The sequence below is a fragment of the Rutidosis leptorrhynchoides genome, chromosome 3 (assembly GCF_046630445.1).
Source record: "Rutidosis leptorrhynchoides isolate AG116_Rl617_1_P2 chromosome 3, CSIRO_AGI_Rlap_v1, whole genome shotgun sequence".
Taxonomy (NCBI): domain Eukaryota; kingdom Viridiplantae; phylum Streptophyta; class Magnoliopsida; order Asterales; family Asteraceae; genus Rutidosis; species Rutidosis leptorrhynchoides.
The window spans coordinates 101,577,993-101,605,007 of NC_092335.1; the positions used below are offsets into that span (position 1 = coordinate 101,577,993).

The 27,015-nt window shown below is 32.5% G+C and overlaps 1 protein-coding gene across 1 annotated transcript; it reads right to left on the reverse strand.

Moving 5' to 3' along the window:
- Positions 1-1,045: 1,045 nt before the first annotated feature.
- Positions 1,046-26,683, reverse strand: LOC139900251 (uncharacterized). Its single transcript, XM_071883041.1, has 9 exons — positions 26,466-26,683; positions 25,598-25,604; positions 24,758-25,328; positions 24,551-24,682; positions 21,752-21,883; positions 21,302-21,508; positions 5,562-5,707; positions 5,030-5,141; positions 1,046-1,581 (listed from the first exon to the last, which is right to left on the reverse strand). Exons 1-9 carry the CDS (start codon positions 26,681-26,683, stop codon positions 1,046-1,048), a joined length of 2,061 nt encoding a protein of 686 aa, XP_071739142.1.
- Positions 26,684-27,015: the final 332 nt, after the last annotated feature.

Here is a 27,015-nt window from a genome sequence, read left to right on the forward strand (position 1 = left end):
CGAAATAATGGATCGTGAAGTTAAAAGACTCAAGCAAAACAAAATACCGATCGTTAAAGTTTGATGGAATGCTTGTAGAGAACCCGAGTTCACCTGGGAGCGTGAAGATCAAATGAAGTTGAAATACCCGCACTTATTTCCAAAAGATGCGTCAACACCTTCAGCAGCTTAAAATTTCGGGACAAAATTTATTTAACGGGTAGGTACTGTAGTGACCCGAACTTTTCAATGTTTATATATTAAATGAAAAACTATGTTTACATGATTAAATGTTTCTAACATGTTAAGCAATCAAACTTGTTAAGACATGATTAATTGAAATGAGTTTCATGTAGACAATTGACCACTCAAGTTGACCAGCGATTCACGAACGTTAAAAACTTGTAACAACTACATGATATATATATATATATATATATATATATATATATATATATATATATATATATATATATATATATATATATATATATATATATATATATATATATATATATATATATATATATATATATATATATATATAGTTAACATGAGATTATTATAAGTAAATATCTCACTAAGTATATTAACAATGAGTTATATACATAAAAATGAGACTAGTGAATTCAGAAACTCGAAACGATATATATAACGATTATCGTTATAACAACGTCTTACTAAATACATATGTATCATATTAAGATATTAATATACTATGTTTAACATGATAAAATTATAATTAAATATAACCTTAAGTGAGTAACAATAAACTACATATGTAAAAACAAGACTACTAACTTAAGAGTTTCGAAACGAGTTGTTGTAATTGTTGGCATTTTAGCCAATGTTTTTGTTCTTGGTTGAGCCCTCTATCGCCTTGGTAGAGTGACTTGTGTTTTATAAAATTTTGCCGTTCCAAAAAAAACATGATAATGAAATTAAGTTATATATGTGATACAACAGTAATAGAAAATATTCATCTCAGGAAAAATACTATAAATGTAGTCAAGAAAATCATTACAAATTACATTTGAAACAGACAATATGCATCATAAATCGGCACTTACACCTTCAGGTTTTCATAGTAAAGAACATGTTTAGCGGGCTTAAAGAGGTACCTAGAGCCATATGTTGACCGAATTACATCGACAAACAATGAGAATTGCAACTTAAGATATAGGAGGACTGGCATCACGGCAAATACACAAATAAGAATTGGAATCCATAGAAAACCCTTATTGTAAAGTACAAAAAAGCTGACACCAAAAGCTAGCGTCATGGTTGTTATAGATAGGAAGAGAGTTGCAAGACCTAACATCAACTTGTTGGGTAATGATTCCAAGAAATCACGTTCGGCATATCGAGACCTGATGATAGACAAGAACATGAGAATGGAAGCTGAAAACGAGAATAAGGAAATGGCATCTGCTACAACAAAAACTGCAAGTGTTGCTTTCGAACGGAACATTGGTATACCAGTATTTTGGTCATAACCCCCTGGAATTGTAAAAGCTGCAGCAAATACCATCGTTGCAATAAGTGCTGCGACAACCATACATTGATTTGTAGTGTCTTTCATCCACTGTTCGCCTTGGGTAACTGTAGTGACCCGAACTTTTCCATGTTTATATATTAAATGAAAAACTATGTTTACATGATTAAATGTTTCCAACATGTTAAGCAATCAAACTTGTTAAGACTTGATTAATTGAAATAGGTTTCATGTAGACAATTGACCACCCAAGTTGACCGGCGATTCACGAACGTTAAAAACTTGTAATAACTACATGATGATATATATATGGTTATATATATATAGTTAACATGAGATTATTATAATTAAATATCTCACTAAGTATATTAACAATGAGTTATATACATAAAAATGAGACTAGTGAATTCAGAAACTCGAAACGATATATATAATGATTATCGTTATAACAACGTCTTACTAAATACATATGTATCATATTAAGATATTAATATACTATGATTAACATGATAAAATGATAATTAAATATATCCTTAAGTGAGTAACAATAAACTACATATGTAAAAACAAGACTACTAGCTTAAGAGTTTCGAAACGAGTTATATATAACGATTATCGTTGTAACGACATTTTAATATATATATCGTATTAAGATATATTCATACACCATGTTATCATGATAATATGATAATTTAACATCTCACTAAATATAATAAACAATGGGTTAACTACATTAAATAAGATCGTTATCTTAAAGGTTTCAAAAACAACACTTACATGTAACGACTAACGATGACTTAACGACTCAGTTAAAATGTATACACATGTAGTGTATTAAGATGTATTAATGCACTTTTGGAAGACTTCAAGACACATATCAAAACACTCATACATATCAAAGTTGGTCACCATTACACTCTCATTCATTTTCATCAACAATTCTACTCGTATGCACCCGTATTCGTACTCGTACAATACAAAGCTTTATGATGTATTTACTATTAGTATATACACTCCAATGATCAGCTCTTAGTAGCCCTTGTGAGTCACCAACACATGTGGGAACCATCATTTAGCAACTAGCATGACTTATGAGCAAGGAAACAAAACAAGAACTCCTTTTAACCCCACTCACCCTTCACCACTCACCACCCACTCCATTTCACTTCCAATTCTCTTTCTAATTCTCTCTCAACACCTTCACACACTTATGAAAAAAAAATTCCAGTAACTAATCATCATCTTCATCAAAAATTACTTCAAGATTCAAGCCATAATCATCGTAGGAAGAACACTTCAAGAACACTTCAAAAATCCTTTCAAGTTTACTAGTTTACTTCCAAGCTTTCTAATCCATTCCAAGTAATCATCTAAGATCAAGAAACCTTTATTATTTACAGTAGGTTATTTTTCTTATTCAAGGTAATATTCATATTCAAACTTTGATTCAATTTCTATAACTATAAACTATCATAATTCGAGTAAAAATCTTACTTGAACTTGTTTTTGTGTCATGATCTTACTTCAAGAACTTTCAAGCCATCTAAGATCCTTTGAAGCTAGATCATTTCTTGTCACTTCTAGTAGGTTTACCTACTAAACTAGAGGTAGTAATGATGTTCATAACATCATTTGATTCATATATATATATATATATAACTATCTTATTCGAAGATTTAAATTTGTAATCACAAGAACATAGTTTAGTATATTCTAAACTTGTTCGCAAACAAAGTTAATCCTTATAACTTAACTTTTAAAATTAACTAAACACATGTTATATATCTATATGATATGCTAACTTAATAATTTAAAACCTGGAAACACGAAGAACACCATAAAACCGGATATACGTCGTCGTAGTAAAACTGGGGGCTGTTTTGGTTTGGATAATTAAAAACTATGCTAAACTTTGATTTAAAAGCTATTCTTCTGGGAAAATAATTTTTCTTATGAACATGAAACTATATCCAAAAATCATGGTTAAACTCAAAGTGGAAGTATGTTTTCCAAAATGGTCATCTAGACGTCGTTCTTTCGACTGAAATGACTACCTTTACAAAAACGAATTGTAACCTGTATTTTCGACTATAAACTTATACTTTTTTCTATTTAGATTCATAAACTTAAGTTCAATATGAAGCCATAGCAACTTGAATCACTCAAAATGGATTTAAAACGAAGAAGTTATGGGTAAAACAAGATTGGATAATTTTGCTTGTTGTAGCTACGTGAAATTTGTAACAAATTTATACAAATCATAACTTAACCAACTTATATTGTATTATACAAGTATTCTAACATATATTATATAATCTTGGGATACCATAGACACGTATACAATGTTTTGACATATCATATCGACCCATCTATATATATTATTTGGAACAACCATAGACACTCTATATGCAGTAATGTTTGAGTTAGCTATGCAGGATTGAGGTTGATTCTAAAATAATATATATACTTTGAGTTGTGATCGAGTTTGAGACTTGTAGACACTAGGTCGTGGATTGATTCGAGATAATATATATTGATTTATTTCTGTACATCTAACTGTGGACAACTAGTTGTAGGTTACTAACGAGGACTGCTGACTTAATAAACTTAAATCCTTAAAACGTAATAAAAATGTTGTGAATGTATTTTGATCATACTTTGATATATATGTACATATTTGTTATAGGTTCGTGAATCGACCAGTGGCCAAGTCTTATTTTCGGCAAAGTAAAAATCTGTGAAAGTGAGTTATAGTCCCACTTTTAAAATCTAATATTTTTGGGATGAGAATACATACAGTTTTATAAATGTTTTATAAAATAGACACAAGTACGTGAAACTACATTTTATGGTTGAATGATCAAAATTGAATATGCCCCTTTTAGCTTGGTAGCCTAAGAATTAGGGAACTGGCCCCTAATTGACGCGAATCCTAAAGGTAGATCTACGGGAACTAACAACCCCCATTCTGGAATTTGGAATGCTTTAGCACTTCGAGTTTATCATGTTCGATGGGTGTCCCGGAATGATGGGGATATTCTATATGCATCTTGTTAATGTCGGTTACCAGGTGTTCACCATATGAATGATTTTTATGCAGATTGCATGTTATTAAAAAATGGAAATGAAAATCTTGTGGTCTATTATTATGATTTGATAAATATATAGGTTAAACCTATAACTCACCAACATTTTTGTTGACGTTTAAAGCATGTTTATTCTCAGGTGATTATTAAGAGCTTTCGCTGTTGCATGCTAATTTATGGACAAGAGTTGGAGTCAGCATGCTTGTATAATATTGTTTAAAAACTGCATTCGAAGATTTAAATTGATGTGTAATATTATTGTAAACTATTATGTAATAATCGTGTGAAAACGCTATATTTTAGATTATCTTTATTTGATAATTGTCGTAATATTTTTAAACCTTTATCGATAAAATAAAGGTTATGGTTTGTTTAAAAATCGAATGCAGTCTTTGAAAAACGTCTCATATAGAGGTCAAAACCTCGCAACGAAATCAATTAATATGGAACGTTTATAATCGATATGAACGGGACATTTCAGTAACTAGATCTTTGTGTTCCACAGTGAATAACTCGTATGGTGTTAGACCATCTTTGTTCTTCCGTTCTCTGTGAGAAGGAGGAATCATAGCCTCTACTTCCTGTTAGACAAATAAAGTAGAATAGTCATTGACTACTTCAAATTTATACTCATCGTTAGATGAGTCAAGAAAATCGAATTGAATAACAGGTCACTATGGGTCACTTTTCTAGCGTGTCAGAACATGACGATACGGGTTGACCCACAACCATTTTTATTCCACTATTTCTCATAAAAAGTAAAAATTTCGATGTGATAGTTATGGTTTGAAAAAGCATAAAAATTCGACAATATGAAGAGTTTTATGATTATTGTGTTGTGACTTTTATAAGAGTAAGTTAGTCAACGTTTGACCCTATAAAATAAAACACAACTCAAGTCGACCGATTCATAAGTAAGTTAGTTAAAATTCACATGTTTACTCATTTTGAATGTTTCCCTGTTAAGATAAAACTAACTTTTGAGGAATATATGTACATACCTTAAACCACAATAGTTCTCTTTGCATCTGTGAAGCGACGCCTGACACGTCCTGTAATCGCTTTTGCTTTGCGATCTTTCCAACTAAATGCAACATATTGTTTTCCTTTGGATCTTTTAGAGGAGTTATCAAATATTTCATGGAGCCTATTGATGTGTGCGAGGTGGTGTATACAAAATAGTTATATTTTTACAAGAAAATACTATTAAATACGATACAATTTTACACAAGATATTTATTTATTTATAGAATGGATATACCTAAACCTTGCTACAACACTTGTAGGTAGTGTACCTAATCGTACAGTAGTGTAGTTTTTAGTAAGTCCGGTTCGTCCATAGGTACTCGCCAAGTTTAACGCTATATTTTTAAAACTATATTTGTATAAATATATATAATATATATAAGTAGTATTATTATTATAAAAGGGGGTTTTTACCGTTTAATGACTGGTTTGTCGATTTTAAAACTTTAGTCGCAGTTAAAACTTAATGTAAAATATTAAAAATAAATATAACTTAAATTAAAGCGTAAATTAAATAACGATAATGAAATTGCGATAAAAGTGCGATAATATAAAATTGCGATAATTAAAGAGTACGATAGATAAAAGTGCGATTAAATAAAATGACAATAAATAAAAGGGCGATAATTAAAAGTGCAATTAAATATGAAATAAAATAAATTATATATGAAATCAAGGAATTATGCTTATTTAAACTTCCGTAATCATGATGTCTGACGTGTTGTTTTTAGTTTAGTACCATGGGTTAATTGTTCTTTGTTCTAGATTATTCGATATGTCCACACGGATTTGTCCATAATAGTCCACCAGTCATAAATATAAAGTGCGAGAGTCTTCGTCAAATTATCCTTATACCCGAAGTCAAATATTCCAACTAATTGGGGATTCGAATTGTAACAAGGTCTTAATACTTTGTTTAATGAATACACCAGGTTATCGACTGCGTGTAAACCAAGGTTTTACTACTTTGTTAACAATTACACCAATTACCCTTGAATGTAATCCACCCCTGTTTCAACAAGTCTATTAACTATTAATCCAGTTCCGTGTCCGGGAAAATGAACAATTATTGGTATTTATAGATATCCCGCCCACCGTACCCAGTCAAGCGTATGTGGTTATATATAAATACTTCAAATTATAAGTCTATATATTAAATCAACGAGGTATCATTTAGTTAATATAAAGCCCATTAATAGCTCATAGTCTAATTTCTACAAGTGTCGTTCTTTTATCCAAACCCCAATTATGGTCCAAAGCTCAATTACCCAATCTTAATATTTAGCCCAACATCACGATTACTTCGGCATTAAATAAGCATAATAATAACTTAGCTACGAGACATTAATTTAAAAAGGTTGAACATAACTTAAAATGATTAATAATAGCGTAGCGTTACACGGACAGAATTTCGACTTACACCCTTACAACATTCGCTAACATACCCTTATTATTAGAATTTAAAATTAAAATTAAAATATAATATATATATATATATATATATATATATATATATATATATATTATACGAGTGAGATAGAGAGATAGATGGATATTTGATCAACCAAAACTGCGAATTTATAGGAGTGTGGCCTGATACCTACTGCCATGAGATCGCATGGAAAATGCACCTCCAGGCCATGCGATCGCATGGCCTCTTTTTCCAGCTCACATGAGCTTGTTTTCTTTCTTGCCGACGGTTTTAAATATAATATATAATATATAAATAATTTATAGAATTATTTAAATATTATATTATATTTGTGTGCATAGTTGGCTTGTAAGTTTTAATCCGTTGCGTCGAGCGTTGAGAGTTGACTTTGGTCCCGGTTCTGGATTTTCGAACGTCCTTGCGTACAATTTAATATCTTGTATTTTGTATTTTGCGTCTTGTACTCTTGTAATTTTGAGACGTTTCTTCTCAATAATTTGAACCACTTTGATTGTAATTTGTACTTTTGAGCTTTTTGGTCGTTTGCGTCTTCAATTCGTCGAATCTGTCTTTTGTCTTCACCCTTTATTATTTAAACGAATATCACTTGTAAATAGAACAATTGCAACTAAAAGCTTGTCTTTCTTGAGGGATAATGCTATGAAATATATGTTCGTTTTTAGAATTATCAAATATTCCCACACTTGAGTGTTGCTAGTCCTTAAGCAATATATTCTTGAAATAAAAATACTAGAATCACTTCTTTATTCTTCACACTTTGTACATCAGTGATTTCTATACGGCGGTATAAACAATGATAGTAACGTTGTGGTTTACAGTCCCACATGACTATGAAAATTTAGATCCTTAAGGAAATTGGATCTTTATGAAAACATTTGAACTTTTGAAAATACAATCTAGCTTTTACCCTAGATAAGTTTTCCGGAATAACCCTTCACCGTGTTTGCAAATTGTTTTTGTGGGTTTGGTGGGTTTCAGATTTGAAAATTTTAGCTCAAAACTTGTGGTTTTGTGTCACCCACTTGCTAACCTTGTATTGGAAAAGCAACACGTCCAGTATACTTGCTCCGTATATTACCTTTCGGTAAACTACCGTCCGGTTGTAAAGGAAAGCGTTGAACAAGCAACTGTTAGGGCAATGTCCCATGACATGCTTTTAATTATAGTCTTTAACGTGTCGGATGCAATTACTATCCTTGGTAGGAGCAATAGTAAAGCTCACCCTTATGGTTTTTCGGTCTGGCACAAGGTCCTTTCTTTGACCATGCTATGAAACCACCGTTCTTACGGTTGACACCCGATTTGGTTCAGGTGACCTAATGAATTCCAGGTGAATTCCTAGGATTTTACGTTCAATGGTAATGAACGCATTGAAAATAGGGTTTTTAGAAAACAAATCGGTTTGTAATTTTGATCAAAATATTTTCTCGTTCAAGCTCGAGTTTAGATATCATCGAATTTCATGAGTTTGTAATTCTCAATCTTTAAAGTCAATCTCTAGGATTGAGTAATATCAGGCTTAAAAGCTGATTTTTGATCTTTAAGGAGATTATCCTTTTCTAGGGGTCTGATTCATTAGTCTTATCAAGCTAATTTGCACGGCGCCCTCCCCATTTTACAAGACAGATCCTCTCATGGTTAGGATAAGTCTGACCACTTGGCGACCCTGTTTGATGCTGAGGTCCGTGGATTTCCAGCTGATTTTTGAGAAAACTTTTCAAGGTTTTTCGTAGACTCTACAACTGGTCTGGACGACAACTTCTTGACCTAAATCAAGAAGCGCGTGTCTTTTTTGGAAGACTTTACTTCCTTTTAATGATGGAATTGATTCTTCGTGTAGCTCCATCTTTCTTTCAAATATATTACAATTTACTGGGTAAAACTGATTAATATTGTCCAAAACAAAAGTATCTTCAATTATTTGTACAATAATATGTGATATATGTTTTAAATAACTTGATGAATTTTTTCCACACTTGGCTTTTATTTTCTTTGCCTTTTTATTGTCCTCTATTCCATTTTAAATGAATTCTAACATTTTTGGTTTTTTCTCAATTTATGTCCTTTCCGAGGTAACAATAATTTCGGTGTTAACACCTAGTTTTATCGTTCATAAATATGTATAAACATGATTTTGAATTCATTTAATTGAAAATTTTGAAAATTTTACTAGAATTGGGTAGTCAGTATATAAGACTAGGGCTGTTCTTTATTATCAGAGAGCACTAGATTCTAATACAACTACTGCGTTATTAGTATTTTTAATGGTAACCAAGTGTATAAGTTAAAAATTTAAAAATCTGAAAGAATTTAACCCCTTCCCACACTTAAGATCTTGCAATGCCCTCATTTGCAAGAAATCAGTAATAATTTAAATTATTGAGGGTGATTAGCGTAGAAAAATGATTAAATTTTACCAAAGTTTCCAAACATATTCGCGTTTGTTTGCTGAAAGATAAATGGTGCACATCATTTGTTCATTCCGTCTTGTTGTTACATCACATTTGTTTTTCGTTTTGTCGTCAAAATCAGTAGCTTTTGCTGAACTTAATGCCAGTTTTTGAAAATGCGTTGTTTTACCCTGTTGTGTATATGAAATAAAATACATACAATACAAATATAAACATGCATGGTAATTTGAAATGGGACTTAAAATCCCACTTTCGAATCAAATATGAAATATTAGTACAAAATAATAAAAATATAAAACAATACATTAATGTATCACAATATCATATGTTTAAACATAAATAAATAAAAATAATAAAAAGATAAAAACCATAGAAATCACCAACAGGAACTATATCAATCTGGATAGGGGTTCCAGTTCATGTCGTCGTCCGGGTTCCATGGTTGGTGATAGGTGTACTGATAGGCCTGGTTAGGGTCGTAGAGAGTATATGGTGGTCTCATCTCGGGCTGGTGTGGAGGATAGTAAGCAGGTCGGGTCGGTACGTAGTGATCCTGAGGTGACAGCCGGCTCATAATCTGACGCTGATGATAGTCCCATCTATCATGCTGTCGTTGCCTGGAATGCTTGTAATCATTCCGGGCTTGCCACTGCTCCATCCGACCAAATCTATCCTCGTTTGTCATTTCCACCTCATCTACACGTTGGTAGACGTCAGTCATAGCCTCCCTAATGACATCCCTAATGTCATCCGCTTCCTCCATTTCCTCATCTGACCCTCTCTCTACCTGTGGATGACGACCTTCATAGGGTACTACCTGATTGCGTCTACTTTTCAATACCTTTGCACCCTGATAGACCCTCAATCCTAAAGGCTCAACCTGTTCCCTACATACCATAAGTGGACCACCTTGATCCCTATCTACACCCAAATACTCTCCAATGAGAGTAACAAAAATACCTCCTCCTATTATTCCTCCTTCCTGTATTCCTTCTACCATCTTAGACAAATAAAAACCAACACAGTAAGGGATATTAACAAAGCCTCTTGGGTCTCGAATACACTTTAGGTCAAATAAATCATGTAAGGTCATTTTCTCCTTGTTGTGACCTCTCTGTGTAATCGAGTTAGCCAAAAATCTATGAATTATACGAAGCTCGGTTTTGTTAATATGTAAGTAGGAGTGTTTTCCTCCCAGTGTAAAAATATTATAATCTGACATACGCCTCCAAACGGCGTTCACGTCAAAATTCCTATCTACCCTTTCACCACGATAAATCAAATTCATATAATCGGGTAGTAGTAATTCACCAGGAGTATATATCTGCAAAGCCCTGGCCATGTCCAGCATGGACATCCTGTACATCCTACAGCCAAGTATAAATCTAAGAAAACTTTTATCATCTAATCTATCTACATCTGTATTTAACGCTATAGTACTCAAAAGCTCAATACACCATTCCTTATATACAGGTCTACGAATGGTGAATAGACGTTCCCAATCGTGAAAAGAAGAGCTGCCATACCTTTGGATCAAATGATGTCTAACTGAGTTAGCAAGTTGGACCCTTTCTAAAGGCTCCCAATCGATTACCCTTGGCACTTCTACATTTTTCGGTATCAGTTTGAATTTGTTACTTTGATATGTTGGGTAATCTCTCCAGCTTCTATCGAATCTCAGATTAGGATGCAACGTGTGTTCAGGAATCGTTGGGTATTCTACTGGTGGATGCATCGGAAATACTATAAAGGCATTAACAAATTGGAGTGGATCATAATAAGGTACGTGTTGATCAGGTTGATGTTGTTGTTCCTGTTGTGGTTCTTGTTCGGGTTCTGGCTCGTATTGCGTCTCATATTCTGGTTCAGGTTCTGGTTGTGGTTGTCTAGATGATGATGATGCACCTCCAGTTTCAGTATATTTCTGTGAGATATAATTCTCAGTGACCTACTTTAGCCCACTCATAAGATAGTCGGACTAATTGGTTTTCCATAGCTACATAGGCATAACCTCGAGCATTCAACGATTTTTCTTCGAAACATATGAACGGTCCTTCTTTGCATAAAGTAATGAACTCGGTATTGGAATATGTTTGATTCGTCGAGCATTTCCCTTCGTGTGACCATTTTCCGTATTTGTGACATCTTTCAAGGTGTCGTGCTCTTCTTTTCGCTGCGGATTTTGATTTTCATTTACCAAAATGTAACTTATTATGATCGTTCCTGAGTTCTTTTCTTACTCCGTCCAATTTGGCTCTTATTACTGATACCAGGTCACTCGGGAGTGTGTCATTATTACGTTTAGTAATCAAAGCGTGTAGCATTAGACCATGGTTCAGATCAAAGGAATTCTTCATCTCGTAAACCTAAAAAAAATAAAAATTCAGAATGGGGGGAGAAGACTAGTTCTTTAGGGTCTGCTAGGGAAAGACCATTCGGATTCCATTCTCGAGAACTACACGAAAACCGAATATCTAACTCTAACAGAAATACATATTACCCCAAAAAGATTCGAACCTTCCCACACTTAGTTAGCTGTGGTGTCGAAATTGTGATTAATTTCATCTTCAACTTCCATTGGATTATCTATGTAATGTTTAACTCTATGACCATTAACCTTAAATTCAATCCCATTTGAATTTATTAACTCTACTGTTCCATATGGGAAAACTCTTTTGACTATGAATGGTCCATACCATCTTGATTTCAATTTTCCAGGAAATAGCTTGAATCGTGAATTAAAAAGAAGAACTCTGTCTCCTTCTTTAAATTCTTTTGAACTTCTGATTCTTTTATCATGCCATTTCTTCATTCTTTCTTTATAGATCAACGAATTTTCATATGCTTCATGTCTTAATTCTTCTAATTCGTTTAATTGACTTAACCATAGACGTTCGGCTTCATGTAAATCAAGATTACATGTCTTCAAAGCCCAAAATGCTTTGTGGTCAATTTCTAATGAAAGGTGACATGCTTTTCCATAAACGAGTTTAAAAGGTGTGGTTCCAATTGGAGTTTTGTAGGCTGTTCTAAAAGCCCAGAGTGCATCCTCTAATTTCATGGACCATTCTTTCGGATTTGATCCTACGGTTTTCTCTAGAATACGTTTTAAAGCTCGGTTGGTATTTTCAACTTGTCCACTTGTTTGTGGATGATAAGCAGTGGAGATTTTATGAGTTACTCCATATCTTTTGAGAACTTTCTCAAGTTGATTATTACAAAAATGAGTACCCCGATCACTTATTAAAGCTTTCGGTGTTCCAAACCTGGCAAAAAGATGTTTTAAAAAGTTAACTACAACTCGTGCATCATTAGTCGAGAGAGCTTGTGCTTCCGCCCATTTAGATACATAATCAATGGCAACGAGAGTGTAGAGATTATTATGAGATTTTAGAAATGGACCCATAAAGTCAATACCCCAAATGTCAAATACTTCACATACTTAAATGACATTTTGTGGCATTTCATCACGTTGACTTATTTTTCCGGCCCTTTGACAAGCATCACAGGATTTGCAAAGAAGGTGTGCGTCTTTGAAAATTGTAGGCCAATAGAATCCAGCATCGTAAACTTTTCTTGCTGTGAGCTGAGGCCCATAATGCCCTCATGTTGGTCATGTGTGACAATGGTTTAAGATTTGACTAGCTTCATCTCCGAATACACATCGGCGTATTATTCCATCGGGACAACTTTTAAACAAATGTGGATCTTCCCAGAAATAGTGTTTTATATCACTAAAGAATTTCTTTCGTTTTTGGTACGATAATCCTTTTTCAAGGAATCCACATACTAAGTAGTTTGCATAGTCTGCAAACCATGGAATTTCATTATAATCTATCTTCAATAGATATTCATCAGGAAAGTTGTCTTGTATGGCCGATTCATTTAGAACTTCTAATTCGGGATTTTCAAGACGAGAAAGATGATCAGCGGCGAGATTTTCTGCTCCCTTTTTATCTCAGATTTCAATATCGAACTCTTGTAAGAGTAAGATCCAACGGATTAATCTTGGTTTAGCATCTTGTTTCAAAAATAGGTATCTAAGAGCAGAATGGTCGGTATAGACCACCGTTTTAGCTAGAACGAGATATGAACAAAATTTGTTAAAAGCAAAGACAATAGCAAGGAGTTCTTTTTCAGTAGTTGTGTAATTCGTTTGTGCTCCTTGTAACGTCTTACTAGCATAATAAATAGGTTGAAATCGTTTTTCAATCCTTTGTCCTAAAACGGCTCCCATTGCAAAATCACTTGCATCGCACATAAGTTCAAACTGTAGATTCCAATTTGGAGTTATCATGATCGGCGCATTAGTGAGTTTTTCTTTAAGAATATTAAAAGATTTGATGCATTCATCTGAAAAGATGAATGGAGCATCCTTTTCAAGGAGTTTGTTCATAGGAGTGGCAATTTTAGAAAAATCTTTTATGAAACGTCGGTAAAAACCTGCATGCCCTAGAAAACTCCTAACTCCTCTAACATTGGTGGGATGTGGAAGTTTAGCAATTACATCTAATTTAGCTCTATCCACTTCAATTCCTTCCTTTGAAATTTTATGACCAAGAACGATGCCTTCTTTAACCATGAAATGGCATTTCTCCCAATTAAGAACTAGATTTGATTGTTCGCATCTAATAAGTATTCGTTCAAGATTAACTAGACATGATTCAAAAGTATCACCGAAGACTGAAAAGTCATCCATGAAAACTTCATTGCATTCTTCTATCATGTCGTGAAAAATTGCCATCATGCACCTTTGAAAGGTTGCAGGGGCGTTGCAAAGTCCAAATGGCATGCGTTTGTAAACAAAAGTACCATAAGAGCATGTGAATGTGGTTTTCTCTTGGTCCTCGGGTGCTATTAGAATTTGAAAATATCCGGAAAAACCATCAAGAAAACAATAGTAACTATTTCCGGCTAATCATTCCAACATTTGATCAATGAAAGGTAAGGGAAAGTGATCTTTTCTGGTGGCGTCATTTAATTTTCTATAATCAATACAAACACGCCATCCTGTTACAGTCCTAGTAGGAATAAGCTCATTTTTCTCATTTGTGATGACAGTCATGCCACCCTTCTTAGGTACGCATTGAACTGGGCTTACCCATGGACTATCAGAGATTGGATAAATTAAACCTGCATCTAGCAGTTTAATAATTTCTTTCTTAACAATATCTTGCATATTAGGATTTAGTCTTCATTGGCATTGCACATACGTTTTATGACCTTCTTCCATAAGGATTTTATGTGTGCAATACGAAGGACTTATTCCTTTAATATCATGAATCTTCCATGCAATAGCTAATTTATGAGCCTTTAGCACAAAAATGAGTTGTGATTTTTCATTTTCAGTAAGAGAAGACGATATTATTACAGGTAATTTAGATTCACCATTTAAATAAGTATATTCCAAATGGTTTGGAAGTGGCTTTAACTCTAATGTCGGTGGTTCTTCTATCGATGATTTATATCGATATCTGTCTTCCTCTTTTAGCATTTGAATTTATTCTGTTGTTGGTTCATATCCATTAGCCATAAGTGTAGCTAACATTTGAGTTTCATCAATTGGTTCAGTTCCTTCTCCTAAAGAACATTCTCCTGTTCCTTATAGTTTTGGAAATTCTTCTAACAATTTTGCATGTGAATCTATAGTTTGAATATAATAACATGTATCATCTGCAGATTGCGGTTGTTGTATTGCTCTATCAACTGAAAAGGTAACACTCTCGTCCTCTATACTTATGGTCAGTTTCTTACCAAACACGTCTATTATTGCTTTAGCCGTGTTTAAGAATGCTCTTCCTAATATGAGAGGAACTCGAGAATCTTCTTCCATGTCCAGAATAACAAAATCTACTGGAAACACTAAAGTACCAACTTTAACTAGCATGTTCTCCATTATCCCTCTAGAATATTTTACTGATCGATCTGCTAGTTGTATACTTATTCGTGTTGGTTTCAATTCTTCAAGGTCTAGTTTAGCGTATAGTGAATGCGGCATTAAATTTATACTAGCACCTAAGTCTGCCAATGCTTCTATTGAACTAAGACTACCCAGAAAACATGGAATTGTGAAACTTCCTGGATCTGATAATTTTTCTGGTATCTTATTCAATAGTACTGCAGACCAATTAGCATTCATAGTAACAGCCGAGAGTTCTTCCATTTTCTTTCTATTTGTGATTAGATCTTTCAGAAATTTAGCATATCTAGGCATTCCTGAAATTACATCAATGAAAGGAAGATTTACATTTATTTGTTTAAACATATCCAAGAATTTAGATTGCTCGGCTTCAAGTCTCTCTTTTCTCATTTTACTCGGGTAAGGAAGTGGTGGTTGGTATGGTTTAACATAAGGTTTAGCCTTAATTGTGTTATCTTCATTAACCTTTTCAACTACCGGTTCTGTTTCCTTATCTTGCTCAAATTGTGGTTCTTGTGGAGTAGGAATAGAGTCATCAGAAATTACAGGCATTTCAGGTGGTTTAAGTGTAATATCACTTCTTGTGGTAATGGCTTTAGCTGTTTCATTCCGGGGGTTAGCATTTGTATCACTAGGTAGACTTCCCGATTTTCTTTCACCTATCAACCTTGCTAGATTGCTCACTTCTTGTTCCAAGTTTTGAATAGAAGCTTGTTGATTTCTAAATGCTTGAGCATTTTGTTCATTGATTTGTTTCTGAGATGTGAAAAATTGAGTTTGAGATTCAACTAGCTTCGACATAATATCTTCTAAATTTGGCTTTTTATCATCGGTTTGTGGTGGTTTATTTTGAAAAATAGGTCTTTGCTGATTGTAAGTATTGTTGGATACTTGTTGATTACTAGGACCTTGTTGGTTGTTGTATGGGACATTTGAGTTATAGTTCTGGTTTTGATTGTAGATTGGCCTTGGAGGTTGATAATTATTCTGATAATTATTTCCAGGCCTTTGGTTTATGTATGAAACATTCTCTCTTTGTTCCATTGTTAGTTCAATACTGAGACAATCTTTTGTCAAATGTGGTCCTCCACACTGCTCACAACTAATTCTTATTGAGTGAATATCTTTAGTCATCTTTTCCATTCATATTTCGACAGCATCTATCTTTGCAGAAATGGAATCGAAGTCATGACTAGAATCGGCTCTAGCTGTTTTAGATGATCTAACGATATCTTTTTCTTGGTGCCACTCATGTGAGTAGGAAGCAGTGTTATCAATAATTTTGTAAGCGTCAGTTGCGGTTTTCTTCATAATGGAACCACCAGCTGCTATATCGATGTCTTTTCGTGTAGTGATGTCGCATCCTTGGTAGAATATTTGTACTATTTGAAAGTGTCTAAACCATGTTGCGGACATCCTCTCAATAACTTTCCAAATCTTGTCCACACCTCATACAAAGTTTCATTTGGCTTTTGCGTCAACGTAACAATTTCTCCTTGAAGTCTTACGGCTTTAGATCCGGAAAGAATTGTTTAAGAAATTTTTCAACTAAAACGTCTCATGTATCAATCGCCCCTTCAGGTAACGATTCTAACCAATCTTTGGCTTCTCCCTTTAAAGTCCAGGGAAATAACATGAGATATATCTATTCATCCTCCACTTCTCTGATTTTGAATAGTGTGCAGATCCTATTAAATGTATGAAGATGTTCATTTGGATCTTCCTTCGGCGCACCACTAAATTGGCATTGATTAGTTACCATGTGTAGGATTTGTCCTTTGCGTGACCTTGACCAGTGCGTTTAGCTCTCATTCGGTCTTCCATACTTAGAGGTTCCAGATTTTCCATGATTGAATTTGTTGAATCTGAATCACTAGAGTATTCTGATTTAATGGCTTGTTCCTTGAAAATTTCCGTTTGAATGATTGGTGGTTCCGGAGGAAAGATTAGTGGTTCAGGATCTCTGAATTGTCCCTGAATATCCTCCGGATTCTCAATTGTGAGGTCTGGTTCAAAAAATGGATTATCGGAAATTTGAATTGGAGTACTTGGTCGACTGGATGATGATTCTAAAGAAAAATCAACGGCGACAATATTGGCTAGGTGTCTTACAGGTGGTGAACGTACAAAAGGTGGTGAACGTTTTGCTCGGTGCATTCACTGAATATCCTGTTAGTTATAAAAGATAAAAATTATATAAGTTATCAAATTAATAGACTTTTCTACTTTTTCCCACATTTCAAATAGCCAATAGATGCAGCAGGTAGCCAGGACCCTTTAAATCGAAAGCCCACAACTCGCCACTAACAAATCCAACTATTACTACGAACCAGAAAATTTTGAATGTCTATCAATTTAACCACTTAAAATAATTTTTCGTTGAAATTTAAAGAAATTTAGAGAAGAAATAGAAAAAAATCTAAGTCCTAAAAACTAGAGTGTCGAGAAATAAGAAAGAAAAAGAGCACGTCGAAAAACGTCGAAAAATAAAAGGTCGAAAAATAATAGGCGTCGAAATATAAAAATAAGAAAGTAGCGCGTCGAAACTAAAAAGTCTAGAAACTAAGAATTAAAAGTTGTGTCTAAAAATATTAAAGCTTAAAAGAAATACTATCTCCAAAACGGCAATTACTTAAAAAGATACTAAAATATTAAAACGGCGTTGCAAAATTTTAAAGCACCTAAATCTTAGTCTTAAAGAAAAAGCACTTAAGGGATTTTACAGCAAAGCCTAAAAATTTAGAAATAAAAAAAAAACTACGGCAAAAACTATGACTTAAAACTAAATACGGGCGAAAAATATAAAAATATTGCGCTAAAACAAATAAAAAGAAACAAAATATAAAAATTAACTTAAAGTTGTAAAAAGTACAATTTTTATAAAAATATTATTTTTATATTATTTATTTTATAAAACTATTAATTTTTATATATTAATAAAACTAATTAAACTAAAAATACAAATTAATAATAAAAACTAAACTAATTAATTAAAAACCAAACCCTAATTAGGGTTTTAATAATAATAATAATAATATACTCCGTAATTAATGATGTTACCAGTCAACTCGGGCGTGTCAGACAGGTTCATGCGGTCGCATGGATGTTTGCCTTCGGGCTCATACGATCGCATGGGCTAGGTTTCCAGGCCAGGAATTGGGCTTCAACATTACCGGGCCGATTGATTTATATATATATTTTTTCTGTTTTAATTTTCTTTTTAAATATTTATAAAAAGTATTTATATAAATTAAATAAAACTTATATTTTTACAAACTAAAAATAGAAATAGAAATATTTTATAATTTTATATATTTCTAAACAACTCTTAAATATATATATATTTTGTTTTTCTTTTTATATTTTTTGTATTTTTAATATTTAAAACGTATATTTTTTTATACAAAGAACTTAAAAAATCTTTTTTTTATAGCATTGCGCTTTCGGCGTTTTAGTGTCCCCGGCAGCGGCGCCAAAAATACTTGATGTGTGCGAGGTGGTGTATACAAAATAGTTATATTTTTACAAGAAAATACTATTAAATACGATACAATTTTACACAAGATATTTATTTATTTATAGAATGGATATACCTAAACCTTGCTACAACACTTATAGGAAGTGTACCTAATCGTACAGTAGTGTAGTTTTTAGTAAGTCCGGTTCGTCCACAGGGAACTCGCCAAGTTTAACGCTATATTTTTAAAACTATATTTGTATAAATATATATAATATATATAAGTAGTATTATTATTATAAAAGGGGGTTTTTACCGTTTAATGACCGGTTTGTCGATTTTAAAACTTTAGTCGCAGTTAAAACTTAATATATTTTAAAAATAAATATAACTTAAATTAAAGCGTAAATTAAATAACGATAATGAAATTGCGATAAAATTTCGATAAAATAAAATTGCGATAATTAAAGAGTACGATAGATAAAAGTGCGATTAAATAAAATGACAATAAATAAAAGTGCGATAATTAAAAGTGCAATTAAATATGAAATAAAATAAATTATATATGAAATAAAGGAATTATGCTTATTTAAACTTCCGTAATCATGATGTTTGACGTGTTGTTTTTAGTTTAGTACCATGGGTTAATTGTTCTTTGTCCTGGATTATTCGATATGTCCATACGGATTTGTCCATAATAGTCCATCAGTCATAAATATAAAGTGCGAGAGTCTTCGTCAAATTATCCTTATACCCGAAGTCAAATATTCCAACTAATTGGGGATTCGAATTGTAACAAGGTCTTAATACTTTGTTTAATGAATACACCAGGTTATCGACTGCGTGTAAACCAAGGTTTTACTACTTTGTTAACAATTACACCAATTACCCTTGAATGTAATCCACCCCTGTTTCAACAAGTCTATTAACTATTAATCCAGTTCTGTGTCTGGTAAAATGAACAATTATTGGTATTTATAGATATCCCGCCCACCGTACTCAGTCAAGCGTATGTGGTTATATATAAATACGTCAAATTATAAGTCTATATATTAAATCAACGAGGTATCATTTAGTTAATATAAAGCCCATTAATAGCCCATAGTCTAATTTCTACAAGTGTCGTTCTTTTATCCAAACCCCAATTATGGTCCAAAGCTCAATTACCCAATTTTAATATTTAGCCCAACATCACGATTACTTCAGCATTAAATAAGCATAATAATAACTTAACTACGAGACATTAATTTAAAAAGGTTGAACCAAGGTTGGAGAACTCGGATCTCGGAGAGATCTCGTTTGGACTTTTTAAGGAGATCTCAGCATCTCGGAATAATCTCGGGGAGATCTCGGACGTTGACTTCCGTTGACTTTTAAGTTTTTTTAATAAAAATATACATAAAAGCATAAGTGTATGTATATTTATATACGTTTTTACGAGATTGTTTACAAAAATATCCGAGAAATGAGCGAAAAATTCTTAGAAATTACGAATTTTACAAGAAAATCTTACAAATTAGCAAGAAAATTCGAGAAATCGTGGCTTTGACTAAGTTTGAACCCGCTGACTGAGAAATCTCGGGAGATGAACATCTCGTCTCGGTTGCCTTTTAAAAACGAGATCTCGGGGGAGATCTCGGGGAGATCTCGGGAGATTTACAATACTGGGTTGAACATAACTTACAATGATTAATAATAGCGTAGCGTTACACGGACAGAATTTCGACTTACACCCTTACAACATTCGCTAACATACCCTTATTATTAGAATTTAAAATTAAAATTAAAATATAATATATATATATATATATATATATATATATATATATATATATATATATATATATATATATATATATATATATATATATATATATACGAGTGAGATAGAGAGAGAGATGGATATTTGATCAACCAAAACTGCGAATTTATAGGAGTGTGGCCTGATACCTACTGCCATGCGATCGCATGGAAAATGCACCTACAGGCTATGCGATCGCATGGCCTCTTTTTCCAACTCACATGAGCTTGTTTTCTTTCTTGCTGACGGTTTTTAATATAATATATAATATATAAATAATTTATAGAATTATTTAAATATTATATTATATTTGTGTGCATAGTTGACTTGTAATTTTTAGTCCGTTGCGTCGAGCGTTGAGAGTTGACTCTGGTCCCGGTTCCGGATTTTCGAACGTCCTTGCGTACAATTTAATATCTTGTATTTTGCGTTTTGCGTCTTGTACTCTTGTAATTTTGAGACATTTCTTATCAATAATTTGAACCACTTTGATTGTAATTTGTACTTTTGAGCTTTTTGGTCGTTTGCGTCTTCAATTCGTCGAATCTGTCTTTTGTCTTCACCTTTTATTATTTAAACGAATATCACTTGTAAATAGAACAATTGCAACTAAAAGCTTGTCTTTCTTGAGGGATAATGCTATGAAATATATGTTCGTTTTTAGCATTATCACCTATCTCGTACAATAGATTGTAGATACCCTCATGACAATGTTTGACTGCAATATGAAATATACTTAGCCCCTCATCGTTTACTTTCCATATCAAATCAGGATAGTGACGGATGAGCTCAATTAATAATTTCGTATTCCCCATTTCTGTGGCAACAAAGAGTACCCGATTAGAGTACGTTCTTATCGCATTTCCCGGTGATGGTGCGTTTGGATGTTTTGAGGTTGTGCCAGCAGGCACTCTGATCATGTTTTGAGTTTCAACATGCATTTTCGCGATATGTTCTGAAATGAGATTTTGTAGTTCCAAAGCTTGATCTGAGTTATTGTGTTTCTTAATTACGTTCTGAATTTCAGCATGCATGTTCACAATACGTTCAGAAATCAGTTTTTGCAATTGATGTGCTTGATCTACATTCCCAGAAGCTGACTTTTGGTTTTGCTTCTGATCAGGTAGCCCTCTAAGTATATCATCAATTGATTTCTTAGTCTTTTTTGCAATATCATTCCATATGAATGTTAGTAAGGGCAGTGCATTTTTTTCTTTTTTGGGAGCGCCGAACTTTGATCCAATATATGCAAAAACTGAAAACAACCACAGAAGACGCCAAGTTGGTGATACCAATATATAAAAATTATAAAACTTAGATATTATTGCAGATTGAGCTTAATATGTGTGGGCAGATTGAGCTCAATCTGTAGATTCAATGGGTTCTCTCTCACTTAATTTTCTTTGGATCCTTTCACTATATATATATATATATATATATATATATATATATATATATATATATATATATATATACTAGTTTTATGAGCCCGTGCGTTACACGAAATTTGTATAAATTAAGAGTCGATAACGTTAAGACTGATACTTGTCAAATGTATAATACAATTAAAATGAAAAAAAATTCTTTATTGCTGATGACATTTGTATCGAAAACATTAGTATTGAATATTAACGCATAAATTTATGAGTCCGTCCGCTGGAATCATTTTAACTTCAGTTGACAAATAATCTATAAAAATATCCTTTATAAATAATATTATAACGTTAATAAAGAAATATCTGTCTATTTTATAATGTATATTAAAATATAAAACATTGTAAATGGTTTTCAATATATAACCATTTATTATATAAATAAATATTATAAATATTTATATTAAATCAATGTATTGTTTCAAAAAATATTATTTAATATTATTTAAAACATTTTTATTATGATAATATAATATATATAATGTATAATATTAATATAATATAACATTACATTGTAATATAATATAATATTTTAGTTAATGAAATCTGTATATTAAATTAAATTAGGAAATCTAATAACTCGATTAATATATGGAAATAATTGATAGAGTGACACGTGACATGAATAAAGGAAAAGTTGACAGGTGGCATGAATTAATCAGGAATTGATACATAAGATTATAATCACGCGATTTATATAATGTGTATATCTATAATTTTATTAAAATTCTATAATGATGATGTCATTATTAGACTAATTCTTTTGTTAAGAAAAAATCAAAAAGAAAAAGAAAAAAATCTGAGCCATCTTGATGATGTCATTAACATTAATTAAGTATTTTATTTATTTATTTAAGATCTATTTTATAGTATAATATAAATTTCAAAAATAATAATGTCATAAATAAGAATTATCCAAGTTTAAAAAAAATAATCAAAAAGAAATAAAAACATTTCTAAACCCCTCATGATGATGTCATTAAAATAATTAATTATTTTTATCAAAAATATTAACATGTTAATTGTATAATATATGAAGCATTATGTAACCTTATGATAAAATAACCTAGGAACATATTTACAATATTTGAAGCATTATGTACAACTTTATGGTGAAACACTCCCATGAGTATATGTACAAACTTTAAAAAAAATTATACAATCTTTAACAAAATACACCATGAACACATGTACAAACTTTGCAACATATTGTATAACCTTGATATAATAATTGTATTTGAGTTTTAAAAAAAAAAATTAAAGAGACTTTGTTATTACCAATAATAATTATTAAATTATAAATACTCAATTTTAGAACAAACTTTATTACTACCTCCGTCTCATCCTAAATATCCACCTTTTTATTTTGAGCTGTCCCATTTCAAGTATCCACTTGATGTTTCAACCAATCAAAAGAGGTTATTCTGGAGAGAGAAGATTTCTCATTGGTGGATAATGAAATTAGTGAAATTTTCTAAAACTTTGTGCAAAAAGTAACTGGACACTTGTAGTGGGATGGATGGAGTATTATTATATTATTATTATTCAAATATAGGTTTTCTTTACAGGATTAATTACATTACATATGTATGCGAAATACATGTCTCAATAAAATGTTGTAATGTAGCTTTTATGATAAGAAAAATAATAATTGTGATCATAATTGAAAGAAATTGGTGGGAGAATAAATGTAGTTCATTTATTCTGACTAAGTTAAGTATATCAATATGTTTGTAAAAACAACGACAAGTTTCTTAGTCGAAATATGTGGTTTCACTGGTCATTAAACTAAATAACTTTAGCATTTACGTTCTCTTAATACCTAAAACATATCATCGTTTAAACAAACCCGTAATTCCACGGGTCATTTCACTAGTATGTATGTATATATATAAGCTAATCAATAGGGAAGTGAATTTTAGGATTGAAGGAGAAGTAAATTTCTATTTTTTTTTTTTTTTTAAAAGTTAGTCATGAATGTCAAAATCGGATAACAATATAACATTTAAAAAATACATTTAGTGATGAATGTTATTATTTTGACCAGAAAATGCTCGAAGAATAACATTTATCACGATGAAAGTTATACTTGACGTCATCAGGAATAACATTCATTGTGATTAATGTTATTATTCGAGCTTTTTATAACATGCATCACAAAGTGTCTTTTTTTAAATGTTCATAATTTCACCTAATATTAATGTTTATGAAAAAATTGCTAACAAAAAAAAATTATAAAAATTCACTTTCCCCTTTCCCTTCTAAAATATATTTCCCTTTTGATTAAAACACACACCCCAAAACTAGAGACGATTTAATGTGTAACAAATACCAAAACTAGAGATGTTTACCTGACTTGATGGTTCTTGTGATGTTAGATGGTTCAGTCTTGTGAGCCTCCCTAGCGGGTACACTTACCTTACCCAATTCTTGATGCTCATTTTGAGGATGTCGAAGATTAGTTAACATCGAATAGCAGAGACGTTTACCCAAATTGATGGTACTTCTAAATTTATTATCACTTTTTGCTTCAGGAAATGCTTCAGGTTTTCGAGCCAAAATTCCAAGTACACCTCCAGTACCAAGTTTCTGATGCTTTTCAACTATCTTTAGTGCAATGTCTGAAAAAGATTTACAATCACTGTGTGAGAGCATATAGATTTTTGTACATTAAATAATGAATGGATATAACATACCAAACATATCGTTCTCGACACATTTCTCAAGCAGCCAACCACGATTCTGAAATGTCCAACCATCGTCCATCAACTCATTGGAATTTTCGTACATATACTTGACCACCTCATGATGTCCAAACAAGGCAGCCACATACAACGACATCATACTCTTATTAGAACCGGGGATTATTAACAAGGCCATATTCTTTTCCAACATCATTTTAACAGCGTTAATGTTTCCAGCTACACCTGCTAAATAGAAGGCGGTGTTGTAATTTTCATTTTCAAGAGCCAAATCATCCTTGGTCATCAACTCCAGCAGACTTTTTACAAACTCGTCCACATGTTTGGGACCTTTTGCAGATGATGCAACATGAAGTGTGGTTTCTCCATTTTCGGTGATACAGTACCTCACCAGCTCTAGCTTTTGGTTCTTATCAAAAATAAATTTAGCAGCTTTCCAATCACATTTAATCGATGCTTCGTAAAGAGGGACACCAATTGCGAGATAATCTTCTCTAGGTTCTTCAAAGTAATTCAAAAGAAACTTGTTAGTATCATATTTGACAGAATTGATAGATTGTATAGTCTAAGAACATGCACAATACATAAGTCCAAGAGTCCAACCTTTTCTAAAACCAATTGGTGATAGAGGGAGTTCCCCTTAGACTTATATGCATACATTTGTTTTGTCCATGACTGATGTGGGATAACTTCCCAACACGCCCCCTCACATCGAGGCGTGGAATAGTTGTAGAGATGGAGGCAAGAAGAAGGCATGACTCAATCTCTTTGTTTGTAGCGACGGCGGCACACACATGGGGGCCTGACTCGTACTCGCTATGTAAAATCGTTTACCTGTGCTCTGATACCATGACATAATTGATTAAATCGTATAGTCTAACAACATGCACAACACATAAGTCCAAGAGTTCATCCTTTTCTAAAATCAATTGGTGATAGAGGGACTTCCCCTTAGGCTTATATGCATACATTTGTTTTTGTCCATGACTGATGTGGGATAACTTCCCAACAATATTCATCTCATTAAATTTTTAACAAATCAATGGGGTTTCTAACGTATATTGCCTATTTGTTAGACATATTATTATGTTAAAGATATTATTTATCCATTATTATGCCTAAACTATTATGCATTATGTATTATTCACCATAATGAAGCAGTATGATGTCACTTCCACAAGTTATTGTGTAACTCTTATAACTTAATAATAAGTCTTAATCACGATAATTATCACTTTTATCGGAGGCGGATCCATATACATTTTACTCAATAGTAAGGTCATGTGACCCCACTCAACAATCCAGAAGACCAGAAGCTCAAGTAACTTAAAAATCCATATACTGTAAAATGTTTCAAGTTTATATAAGTGACACTATAAACCAGCAATCCACTTAACAATTCAGCAGTAAAAGACTTGGTTAGATTGACAGTGGGCTCACAATTAAAAGAGGCCTCAACAATTGAATAATTAATGTAGCAACCCACAATAATTGAAGTATAAGTTAACGTCTCTCTTTGCTCCAACTTCTTTCTAAAAAAATATCAACACTAGATCTTACCTCCCTCCGGGACTGTCTTCGGCCTCTAACACCTTTCCGAAGGTCCCGTCTAGCCTCTCTTTCCTTTTCCCGGTTAATTTTCCTTTTCGAGGCGTTTTTTTCCATTGGAGTTCATTTTTCCGAACACCTTGAACACCCTTACCGCCGTTCTCGGGGTAGGGTGGCCTCTGGTGGTTCATGATTCTTCTTCTGCTGGCATTTCTTTTTCTTTTTTCGCATCTCTTTACCTTTTTCCCTTTTTCTTTCCGACGTCGGTTCTTCCTTCTCCGGCGGAGTGAGTTTATTTCGGCGACTTTTTGCTTCCTTACCGCCAGTGTTGTAAAAAAACCTGATTTCCACGACTGATCTTGGATTATTCATTTTTAAGAGCAACTCCTTTCAATATTCAAAAATTGATTTAATTAATCAGTCAACATCAATTGAATTTGGTAATCAAAGTCGGTGAAAGTCAAAATTGGTCAACATTTTAACGTGAATTTAAACTAAAACTTTAGAGTTTTTGAACAAATTGAACAATTTTAGATATTTATGTTAAATTTTATGTTTATGGTTTTCTTCTATATTACACATGATTTTTGAAATTTAATATTTAAATATATAAATTACAATCCGATTAATCACCGAATTGCCGATAACTCCTTCCAAAATTCCGACCGATTAATTCCCGAATAGCGAATTTTGCAACATTGCTT